The 13,259-nt window shown below is 32.7% G+C and overlaps 1 protein-coding gene across 2 annotated transcripts in view; it reads left to right on the top strand.

Annotated features, from left to right (window-relative positions):
• The window catches only part of LOC140448119 (forkhead box protein L2-like), a 132,278-nt gene that overhangs the window by 40,378 nt on the left and 78,641 nt on the right, over window positions 1-13,259 (top strand). The window contains exon 2 of one of the 2 annotated variants that reach the window (XM_072541195.1): window positions 10,846-10,945. The exons of the other annotated variant lie outside the window; for it this stretch is intronic. Within the exon in view, the coding sequence (XP_072397296.1) occupies window positions 10,846-10,945 (100 nt within the window). The remainder of the gene's footprint in view (window positions 1-10,845; window positions 10,946-13,259) is intronic. 2 annotated transcript variants of the gene reach the window in all.

Raw genomic sequence — 13,259 nt, forward strand, 5'->3', positions numbered from 1 at the left:
TCGTTCTATCTCTCGTTCCATGTCGAACCGTCTCTTGCCGTCTTTACTACTCTATTTGTTGTCATTCGGCTTATATGATCGTTCCATTCTACTCCACTATTTATTACCCAGTCCTTGATGTTCTCCACCTTGCATCTATATCGTATATCTGTACCTCTAGCTCTGTCCCATAGTGTCTTACCATCAAGTGTTTTCATCTCTGCTGTTTCGAACAGCCTTTTTGTCCTCTCTGTGTCAGCAGAATATTTTAAGTTGTTTTTCTCTTTTTGTTATTTCATCCATAATCAGGTTGAACAATAGAGGACTCAGGGAATCTCCCTATCTTATCCTAATGCAAGCTTCATTAAGGTCGGTTAGTTCTTCTTCTACTTTTACTTTAATTGTGTTGTTTTGTTAGATATGTTTGAGCGCTTTGTTTATTCCTAGAGATATCTCTATTACGTACAATAAGTGGATTTAACCGGGTCGAATGCCTTTTTAAGGTCCACGAAACATAGATATGCCGTTTTGTTGTATTCTAATGATTTCTCTTACACTTGCCTCATTATAAATACAGCGTCGGTGCGGTTCATGCAGTTTATTTGTTATCACTTTGGTTGTTAATTTTAGTGTTGTGTTTAATAAATTAATTCCTCTGTAATTTTCTGGGTCCGATTTGTTTCGCTTTTTAAAAAGAGATATTAGGATGCTTGATATCCATCTTGAGGAATTCTATTTTGTTCTATTAGTTTTTGGATTAGATTTAATAGTTCTTTGGTTAGATCTGGTCCGCCATACTTTAGCAGTTCGTTCGGTACTCTGGGGTCTCCCGGTGATTTTCTTCTATTTTTTAATTTCCTTAATGCTTCCTTTACCTCTTCTTCCTCAATATTTATTTCTTCGTTTGTCGTCAATTCCGGTGTTGATGGTTCATTTTCGTTAACTTTAGTAAATAGGGATTGAAAGTAGTCTGCCCATGTTTCCTCCTGAATGTGTTTCGTTTCTGTCAGTTCGTAGAAGTCGTATTCCATTTGTTTTGAGAAGCCCTGCCAGTGTTCCTTTTTTATATGTCTAACTAAATTAATTGTTTCAGTTCTGATTTGTTTATAGTGGTTATATGCCTGTTGTGTTTGTTGTGTTCTGTATTGTAAAAAGGCTTTCCTCTTTTCTTCACTTTTTGTCTTCACTTCCTCTCTAAACTATAGTGTTTTCTTTTTTAATATGTTAGTGTTCGTTACTTTCCTCTCCCCAAGTGATTCTGTTGTTGCGTTAATTATGTTATTCTTGAGTTTTCCAAGCTTAACTCGATGTTATCGTTTTCTAATTTTTTATTCCCAGCGATCTTCTCCTCTAATATTCTTGTTCTGTATAAAAAATCTAATATATTAAAATATAATTAAATCGGTGAGTTCGGAAATCACACATGTTCAAAATCTGCGTTCCGAAAAAATCAATAAAAACCTTTTAACGCTGAAACTACTTAACATAAACCTACCTTCCACAATGTGGATTCAGGAAGGACAGAAGCACGCAAGACCACATATTCACAATAAGACAAATAAGTGAAAAAGTAATCAATAAAAATAGAGAAATACATATATGCTTTATTGATCTGGAAAAGGCGTTTGACAGAATACAAAGAAAGGACGTATGGAGGACATTAAAGGAAAGAGGAGTTGACAGGATAACAATTGATGTAATAAAGGATATGTACAATAATAATACAAATACGGTGAGAACCAACAACGAGGAATCCGAAGAATTTACTACAAGTCAAGGCCTCAAACAGGGATGCGTGTTGAGCCCACTGCTGTTCTCAGTGGTACTGGATAAAGCAATAAAGAAAGCCAAGAGAAGAATGAGAAAACTAACATTAGGATACTGGCAAATGAAACAGACTCAACTATCAGAGCTTCTATTTGCAGACGACATGGTTTTGATAGCAGAAAACAGAGAAGACATTCAGAACAACATTGAAATCCTAGAAGAAGAACTGTCAAACATAAATATGAAAATAAATACAGAGAAAACAAAAACAATGATAACTTCAAATAAGAGAAAGACACACGCAATACAATTAAACGGAAAACAACTAGAACAAGTGGAACATTTTAAATACCTAGGAGCAATAATTGAATCAAACGGTAAACAAGACATGGAAATAAATGAGAGAATGGGACGAACAGGAAGCTTATTTAACACTATGAAAACAACATTTTTGGGGAAAAAAGAAATACCGGAGAAGGTAAAAACGGCAGTCGTTAAATCAGTAGTTAGACCTACAATCATCTATAATAGCGAGTCATGGACATTGACTGGGAGACAAAAATCTCGAGTCAATGCTATGGAAATGAGGTTCCTGAGGAAAATAGCAAACAGAAAGAGGACAGACAAAATACGAAACGAAACAATCAGACAAAACCTAAAACTAGAACCAATAAACAAAAAAATAGTAGAGGGGCAACTAAGATGATGTCGAATGTCGAATGAAAGATTAACAAAATGAGTGTTTGAAACGAGAATGCAAGGAAAAAACAAACGAGGAAGACCAAGAGTTAGGTGGCTAGACGAAATCAGAAAAGAAGTTGAGAAGAAAGGATTGACATGGGAAAGTGCACGAAATCTAACACAAGACCGGATAGCATGGAGACAACAGTGCAAATCTTAACCCCACCAGCCTTACACCTAACGGTAGAAAGGCTTAGGACTAAGTAAGTAAGTAAGTTATCTCAATCACAATCATCATTTTCAGAATTTGTGATTTTTCATGATGGTAATAGAATTCCAATGTTTTACCTTGGGTATAAGTCGTTACCTTCTTGATGTCGAGATTTTTTTCATTAATTACAACGGGTTCTTTTTACGCCTTACTAGTAGGCAGACCTGCCATTGTGTTGAATCCGTGGATTAGTCTTTTTAGACTATCTGTATCTTAGGCTAACAACATTGCGTCATCTGTGTAACAGAGTATTTTGACTTCTTTGGTAAACATTATATTTCTCTTCTTTTTTTGACGCCTTTGACGACTACATCCATGATTAAAGGATACGTTGAGAGAGAAGGAAGCGAATTAACATCAACAACGACTCACAATACTCGTACTATATAAAAATACAAAACCCACAGCAAAATGAAAATGTGATTATATTATACCTTCTCATATCCAGGATTGTGACTTCGTCCATATATTTTCAGGTTTCATTTTTCTTATTTTACATATATTCCATCACCATTGTGTGATGGAATATCATGTGTTTCGTATGAGACATAAGTATCAAAAGTTTAAATTGTTTTGGAATACAATGTTTTTTAATGTGTCAAAGAAAGTACTTTATAAACAATTTTATATTTTAAAAACGATTAAGGTCACAATATAAAGATTATTCACTAGAATTTGGTTAACCCTCGTAAATTAAAAATAAGTAAATACGTCCCTGTCTATGACTAACGCAGAGTTTAAACGATGAAATTCAAGTTGCAAAATACGTACTGTCGTTCTACTTGTAGGATTCTTAACAACCTCACGTTCTGCTAAATTTGCAATATTTCTATTTCTGCTTGCCTCTAATATGTCATGTATGACCTCGTACAACCAACAGTTTACTCACGTTTATAAGTGAACCCGAAATTAAGGAAAGAACTTGCACGTGTCTGTGCTAAAATTTGGAGCAAACCATGAAGAAAATTGATACTTACGTGTGTGTTTTTGTTTAAAGGACGTAAAAAGCTTAAAAAAAATTTATGGCCTTCTTATTCAAACGGACCCAATTCCAAAAGACCGTTAAAATAATAATTCTAAAAGTTTATGGATGGAAAATATGCAAATTGATACTTGCATATTTTCAGCTAAAGGACATAACCTAACTTTTAAAGAAATAACATGCCCGTTACTTGGCGAAATTGATACAGTTCAAATAACAAGTTACTTACACAGTTACATAATTTATTATTATGATGGAGAATTAAGACAACTCTTGTATTAGTTGTATGATATAAAAAATTCATATTCCATTTTTAGTGTAATCACAAGAGCAACATAAGAGCATAGTCGGCTAGTCTACTTTTTCTTGAGCACAGGGTACACAAAAAACGTAACAAAGCCTGTGCTTAGTTTCAATTTTCTATTATCCCAGGTTTTACCAAAGGTACTTATCTTAGCGTGATAGCCAAATATCTTGTGATAAAAGTATCCACTCCATAAATATACAGAAATATTTTACACTTTTATACTACCTTTTATGATAAAACTACCAAACCTATGTTTTTTGTGTTATATTTTATACCAAAGTTTGCATAACGCATGTGATTTTATAAATATGTGATATATTAACATAATGCATGAAATTTTATGAATTCGTTATTATTCAATTTGTTATCTATTTATTTCTCTGACCAAAAGTCACAACTTTGCCACAAAATACATATTTGACGTCCAAGGTACTTTATTTATGAAACAATAGCAAGATTCCTTAACAATACATTAATATTTAAATTTATCTATACAAACTGTAGGTATATCAATCAATTTATAAAAATATAGAATCAGTTTTAATTTAATTAACAATCATTACTCCAGTCGTCAAAGACAAATCCACTGTACCTCTAAAACTCCACTGTACCTCTAAAAAACATACGAACAAGCTGAATTTTGATAAGAATGTTAATTTTAGGACACCAAAAACTCTTCAAAAGTTTACCCCCGGCTTCCTTCTAAAACGCACTTTCGTAGGGGGAAACGAAAAAAATTGATTTATTAAAAATCTCTACGGGGTCGAAAAAAATATTTCAAATAAAAAATGTAGCTGAGATAATTTTGAATGAAAATGTTTATTAGCATTTTTTGAATGAAAATGTTTATTAGCATTTTTTTGACCAGTCGTAGCAAAATTTTCATTTTTAGAGAACGAACATGCGTTCGTTTGTATAATAAATTACCTAATTATGTTAAAGCGTCAAATATTTATGTATTTAAGAGAACAGTTAAGGATTTACTTCTGGTAAACATTTTTTATTCGATAGAGGAATACTTGCAGGCATCTTTTTAACAATTTGTATGTTTTTGTGTGTATTTTATATGTTTTTATGTTAACTGTTTTTATGTACTTATAGTTTTTACTGATCATAGATTGTATTTGAAGCATTTCAGTACTTGTAAAAGTCAGATGAAATAAAGAATATTTATCGATTTATTGATTGAGCACTCTTAACAAACAATCCTCAAAAACCAAACGTTTAGGTAGAGTTAGAGTTTTTCCGCTCAGAACTTTCGTAAATTCCAAAATTTGTGCTTGACTTCTGGGTGGCCCTTTCCCTCTATTGACTTGGACTATAATTTTAGTGATTTTTTAGATAGGCTTGTCTGTACTTTCAATAAGGCATTTCCTTTAATTACAATTAAGTTAAAACATCACAAACCCTGGACTACCAAAGGTATCCGCATATCAGCCAAAAATATGCGTTCACTACTGTACATCATGAAATTTACTACCAACGTCTTTGTCACTGAGTATATCTCCAAGTACAGAGGAACCTATCTATAAATTATCAGAACAGCTTAAAAAATGTACTCATTCAGTGCATAAAATACCAGAATCGTTTGGGAAGCTCTATAAATATTGCAAGAGAAACTTGGTCCATAATAAACGATCTTTAAAATAAAACTAACACAGTTCAAACATTTTCTCTTCCAAACCCTGAAAATCTAAATGAAATCTTAGTTAATGTGAGTAAAAATATAACATTAACTATTTTGCCACAACAAGATCCCATTTCGTAGCTCCCCAATTCAAAAAAGATCTCGAATTCATTCTTTATAAGATCAGTTGATAAATCTGAACTGATCCAAACAATCAGTAGTATTAAAAGCAAATCTTCCTGTAGTACTGATTGACTATCCATAAAAATTTTCTAGATTATTTTCTTATCCTACAACTTATTTCCTTTGTGACTAGATGTAAATGTTTTAAATATTTAGAACCTTATTATTTTTTTTATTGCTTTACAGTCATGTAGGTATAGGGCTAAAATGCGGATAAAGTATTACATTTTTCAAAAATATCCATATTGAATCTAGTCTAATCATGGTGTACTATTCTCCTATATGTATCTCTGTTTGTTGTTTCTTCTCGCCAGTCATTAACTTCTACTCATCTAAGATTTTGTACGCTATCAAATCATATTTGTATTTTGCTATTTTTCTTGAATAGACCCTGTTTTTGGCATTCTCTCATTATCCTTCTTAAGGCATGTGCCGTTATGGTTATGGTAGGTCGGGGCAGGGCCGATTTGTGAGCCGTCAGACACTTAGACCTCTTAAGACGAATCCATTGTATCACCCCTATCAGATCTATCACCCCTCCGAAGACCTAGTCTTCGAAGTTTCTGGGGTCCAGGCTGTTCCGAGCTCCCATATCTGCTTTATCAGCAGGGGCTCCAAATCTGAGCTTTTCTTGCCATTCCAAGAGTCTAATCCTTTAGTAACCTTGTGGCCTCACAGAAAGACAAGTCTCTTTAAGGGTAACTCTCTCAGTTGGGTCGTTTGCATACAGACCGAACACAGGATCTGCCACCTCTGAGAGGCCAGGTGCTGGCGTTTCTTAATCTTCATTACAAAGACGGCACTGTAGGCTATCCGCCAATTAAAATAGATGAAGGTGCCGCCTGAGTCTACAGTGACCGGTAAGCATACTGACCACCAGAGAGCATCTTCTACGGTCTAGAAGAAGAAGCTTCCCCGACCAGTACTGAAGACCACTCCTTGTGCCATCCATCTAACTCTTTGCGATCTTATGAAGCGGCAGATACTATTGTGGGTCCATTATATAGTTCTAGCCCCTTATTTGCTCGACGTACCTAAACTTCCTTCTTGCTTTTGCCTCTATATTTAGCTCCGAGTATTTTTCTTCCCCTCCTTTCCAATTTCTCTATGGTCCACTCCCTCGAATTTATATTCTCATGTTTCGATATGAAAGTGAACTTATTTTGGTTTGTATTTCCGAGTATCATGTACTTTGATTTATCTGTCTATTTAGAAAATAGCATTTTTTATGTTTGATTGATTAAAAATATAAATATACTACAGACTATCTTGTAAAAAACATTGAAAACGACGTCTTACTTCCTTTTAGTAATCCCTGAAGTTTATATCGTAAACATTAAATTAATTTGAAATAAGACTTAAAGCAGTAATTAATATCCTAATCGTTTAATTACACATTATAGCCAATAAATTTCTTGTTCTTTCTAATTCCTATTCTTAGCTTCAACAAGATTCCACCACAATTTATAACGATAATATTATTGTTATGACATTTTACGTATACAACATTATTCTGCTTATGATTAGCTACCAAAATGTACAGGATCGGATTGAAACATTTTTGATAAGGAATAAATTTTAACATTAAGGTGTTTATTGACATATTATGCCTTTAACATAATTTTTTCTGTTGTATACACATTTGTAGGTATTATTAATGCTGTATAATATTTATAAATTATTTTTTTAATATTACCTTCATCTTATTTCAAACAAGACACGTACACGCCTTTCACAGTATAATTTTTTAGTTGTTGTATATATTTATACTTCATCTAATTTACTTACCTTTGTAAGTCATCCCCGTCATAGCCCGTGAGGTCACATGATACCAACACGAAATATTTAGGCGGTATGTGTGTTCTTTTTTAGAATCACTTTAATTTGTCACAAAATACACAATAATAATATGTTTCATTTAATTTGTATAAATGCATTATAAAGCGTTTTTATGAAGAACATTTGTTCGGAACACACTGTAACTGTAACCGAACGAAGGAGATATTTTGGCATAAATTGGTAACACTTATTTGACAGTTGCGGTGTTGACTAATGTTAATAAGTAATGAAAAAAGTGTTGTTTTTGTTTAAGTATTCCATTTTACATCTTTATACGACGCATACAAGCGGCTCAAATTGTTTTTAACAAGAATATTTTTAACTTTTGTTTTGTTTTTATTGATTTACATTAAATATTAATTTGTTTTGTTGTATAATCCACTTTTGCAATAATTATGTGACCTATTTGATTTAAAATGGATTCAGGATTTTTTTATACTTTGACAACTATGTCAACTTCGATCTCTGTCAATGATAATGACGTGCAACGGTAAGTAAATTAGATGGACTGTATGTAGTTATTGATATTGTAAATCAGTTATAAATATATTGTTTTAAAATATCCACTTTAAGCATTCGTCTTCGTCTTAGTTCAGGCGAGAGACTTTTCTGGAAAGAATTTATGGTTGTAGACCCGAGTGCACATTTCTTGTTTTAATTTTTAATGGTCTAAACATTTCTTGTGATGGATTTTATTTTGAATTTATTTTCAATTATAGAGACTTAAGTAATATTAATATTTTATTTATTTCATTTAGTGGATATTTGTCGGTTCTTCTTCTTCTGGTGTCTATTTGTTTCGAATATTGGCGATCCTTCTGGCTATATTTATTTTATTAACTGATGCTTTAGATAGATTAGTTGTTGTTGTGGAGAACTATTTCCTCAGGTTTTTTTTATCATGATATTCTTCTTCTCTCAAGTCCTAGCTTTCCGAATACTTTGCCTTGAAGGATTATTTTCAGTAATCTGTATTTACTGCCGTTTCTCATTATGTGTCCGAGATATTCTAACTTTCTCCTTTTAATCGTATACATCACTTCTATATCTTTCCCCATTCTGCGTAGTACAGTCTCGTAGGTTATCTTGACCGTCCATGATATCCTTAGGACTCTTCTGTATAACTACATCTCGAAGGCTTCAACTTTTTTCTCCATCGCTTCAGTGAGTGTCCAGCATTCACTCCGTAGTGTAATATCGAGAAGATATAATATCGTAGGAGCCTTATTTTTATATCCAGATTAAGGTTGTGGCTTTTAAAGAGTTTGGCCATGTCGTTGAATGCACTCCTAGCCTTCTCTATTCTAATATTATTCTGAAGCTAGTTTCTTGTGGCATTTTAAAGTAATTACTATTTAAATGGGAATAAGCCACAATTAAAAGTTATAATACGTTTATTGACGTTTCAATTTCCACTTCGGAAATCGTTCTCAAAATACAAACATTAGTAAATTAAACAAATTTTGTTTTTTGTTACTTGGTGAAAAATTCTTGAGTTGCGTTCCTGGGACGACTTTACTTGTAAGATAGTTCATTCGATTACATGAAATCAACTTTAACTTGAGAATATCCGTCAGAAAAAATCATAGCATTAAATTCGTCTGTAAAAAGACAAACACATGCCACGATGACAGTAAAATTCTCCTGTTAGTGATTCAATAGTAAATTATGAGGTAAAAACCAGGAAAAAACCTCCTACCTAATACTATCCCGACATGGTAAGTATTTGGTCGTACATTTAGTTTATTTTCAATAAACACCAAATTCTGATTTAATATGTCTGTTATTTAAAAAACATAAATGCTGTATCCTCTATATGTTACTGACGTACTAAAACTGGTATTTTCCTTTAAATAACTTCCTCTATTAATATGGGTAACCAGATCCTACTAAATTCTGCCGAGGAATTTGCGACAGGATTGGTCTCATTTAGAATTAGAACCGCTTCTTTGATTTTTCTCTTTTTACCATCCGTTTCTTTTAGACTATAGACTATATTTGAATCATTCCATTGAAGTCTATGTTCATTATCCCATGCGTGTTTACATATTTGAGATCTATCAAATTCTCTATTTTTAATATAAGATTGATGTTCACTTATTCTAACATTTAATGGCCTTGATATTTCACCTAAATAAAACTGATCGCATTCACAAGGTATTTTATAAATACAATTCTTTGTCCTTTCTTGTTCATTGTTAGGTTTGGTTTTAGACAAAATAGATCTTAATGTGTTTGTTGTTTTGAATGTTGTGGAAATGTTGAATTTATTTCCTATCCTTTTAAGTTTTTCTGATAATCCTTTTATGTATGGTATTGTTATTTTCCTCGTATTATTTCTTGTGTATGCTGTAGGATCTCGTTCTAAGTTGTTCTGTTCTACTCGATCGATTGTTGAAAATTCCTTATTTATAAACGATAAAGTATAATAATTTTTTAATAAAACAGATGCTAAGAAATGTTTTTTCTCAAAATCTTCCATAAATATATCGGCTAATAATGATGATAAATTAGAGCCCATTGCTAGACCAAAATTTTGTTTATAGAATTCATTATTTAGATGAAAATATGTATTATCAGTACATACTGTTAATAACTCCATTATAGCTGATATGTTTAGTCTTGTTATAGTTGCCAATGTATCATCACTATCGAATTTTGTCTTGACTATATTTAAAGTCTTATCTAATGGCACATTCGTAAATAAACTATTTATGTCAAAACTTACCAAAGTATTATTTGAATTAAATTCAATATTTGATAATTTATTTAAAAAATGTTGTGTATTTTTTATAAATGTGTATATAAAAATTTGAAGTATTCAGATGAAATATTTAGTGAAGCCTTGGAAAATTGGGAACATTGAATCCTTGCAGTGCATTTAACAACATGGCCAAACTGTTTAAAAGCCACAACCTTAATCTGGAAATAAAAGTAAAGCTCCTACGATATTATATCCTATCTAAAAGAGGAAGACAGAAGTCATCTTAAAACTGATATCTAACTAAATATCGTTGCGTAGCTGGGAAAATGAATAAACAAAAAACCTCTTTTAAGCAGTAAAAGTCCTTCTAGATCCTTAGTTTTCCAGGTTTAACTGCATTCAATTTTTTAATAATTTTTTTTAGAAACAATCAAACCAATTTAACATTTTATTATTTTTACATTTTAGTCAAATATGTTTTTATTAACGCGGTTTAAATTTACAGGAATTATTAGCATCAAATCTGCACAAAGTAAAATCGGAGCCAGATGTCGGAGGCTATAACAGCATCCTTCCATCACTTTCCCTTTCATTACATGGTCATGGTAAGTATATCATATTAATACATATCATTTTCGTCAAGTACAAGGATCATTTGATTGAGATCATTATCTCAAATTCCTTTATTCTTTTTTAAAATGCCAAACAACAACTCCTTTGTTTATGATGATGAAATATCATCATCATAAACAGCTATTCCATCTATCGATGGATATAAGTCTCCCTCAGGTGTGTCCATTAATTTCTGTTCGTTATTTTTGACATCCATTTATGGCCAGGCATTAACTTGATGTCATCAGTCAGTCTGGTTTGAGGTCTGTATCTACTTCTCTTATTTATTCCATTGAACAACTCGCTTTGTCCAACAGTTGTCGTCCATTTTTCCCATGGATCTTGCTCAGTTTAATTTTAACATGGCAATATTTTAGATTACTGTTGAATTATGAACAGTAATAAAAGATTTCTAGATAAAACCTCAGTTTTATCTAGAAGTTCGTTTGTTAGATATTTAGTTTTTGCTACATTTGTGTTTATAACAAGAGCTAATAGGTAAAAGAAGACAGCTAACGGAAAAATACGGCTCCAACTACACAAAAATAAAGAAATTAAATAAAGATATATACCGGTCAATCCGAAAAGACGTAATAGAAAACAATACAAGGGAAATAACTAAAATAATTCAAGAAAACAAAAGTTTAAAAGTTTTGTGACGAAATACAAACAACATAGGCAAGGAAAATATGTACAAAATAAAAAACATACAGATAGAACCAAAATCCTTGAAGTTGTCGAATCCTTTTATCGCGAAATGTATGAGAGCACCGACCGAAGGCAAGATCAGCCCCTGCCCAAAATCACAAACCAGAGATCAGAATTAATTCCAGAAATAACTCCATACGAAATCGAAACGGCACTTTTAGAAACGAAAAATAACAAATCCCCTGGCGATGACGGAGTAGTGATCGAAGCGATCAAACTAGGTGGAAATAAAATTATCCAGGCTTTGGCCAAGCTTTTCACCGAATGCATCTACCAAGGAAAAACTCCTTCTCAATGGAATAATCCAGTCATTACTTTATTACACAAGCAAGGAGACATAACAGATCTAAAAAAACTACCGTTCTATCAGTTTGCTTTCACATATATATAAACTTTTTATAAAAATTATCAAAAAAAGACTGGACGCTAAATTAGACTTCTATCAGCTTAGAGAAAAAGCTAGATTTATATCGGTATACAGGACTAACGACCTCTTACGTGATAAAGAACCTGATACAGAAGTTTGCAGAATACAACAAACCATTGACACTGATATTTGTCGACTACGAGAAAGCATTCGATATCATAAGCCATTAGAAAATGTTAAAAGCATTGACAGAATGCCGAATAGATCATCGCTACACTAACATAATCAAATATATCTACCAAAAAGCCATAGCTAGCGTAAGACTATCTGAATAAGAAACAAATAAATTCTGTATACAGCGAGAAGTACGGCAAGGAGACACAGTCTCTCCAAAGCTATTTACGACGCTTTTAGAACATACTTGTAAGAAGGCACATCTGAACAAGAATGGTATCAATATAAATGGAGAGAAGATCAGTCATTTGAGATTTGCAGATGACATCGTCCTTATAGCCGATCGTATGGATGATGCAATAATAATGTTTGAAAAATTATATCACGCTTCCTTGGAGGTCGGACTAAAGATTAATATGAACCAGACGCAAATAATGACTAATCTGGTGCTAAATCGAAATATAGCTGTTGATTGAAGGAATATTGTGCAGACTACATCGTATACCTAGGACATGAAATTCGGTTGAGCAGAGATAATCAGACATGTGAGCTCCCACGTCGCATAGGATTAGCCGGGGCAGCGTTTGGTAAATTAAACTATGTATTTAAATTGGATCTACCCATATGCCTCAAAGGGAAAATTTTTGACTAATGTGTGTTACCTGTACTCAATTATGGAGCGGAAACGTAACACTCACAAAAAAGGTAGTTAATAAGATTCTTGTGACTCAGATGTCTATGGAGCGCCAGATGTTAGGTGTCTCTCTGAGAGACTGAATCCCAAACGAGGAAATACGTTGTAGAACACAAACAACAGACGCTATCGAAAATATTGCGTTGTTAAAATGGAATTGGGCAGGATACGTCGCCAGATTGTCATACAACCGATGGACAAAACGTATTTTAGAGTGGAGACCACAGCAAAAAGCAATACGGAGCAGATAACGCCCACCAACTAGATGGACTGACGACCTGAAGCGTGTTAGCAATAACACGCTTAGACCTATGACATTTGTTTTTAATCCTATTCCTTTTGATATTGTATTTAGGTCTAATAG

This window comes from Diabrotica undecimpunctata, chromosome 8 (assembly GCF_040954645.1).
Source record: "Diabrotica undecimpunctata isolate CICGRU chromosome 8, icDiaUnde3, whole genome shotgun sequence".
Classification (NCBI taxonomy): Eukaryota; Metazoa; Arthropoda; class Insecta; order Coleoptera; family Chrysomelidae; genus Diabrotica; species Diabrotica undecimpunctata.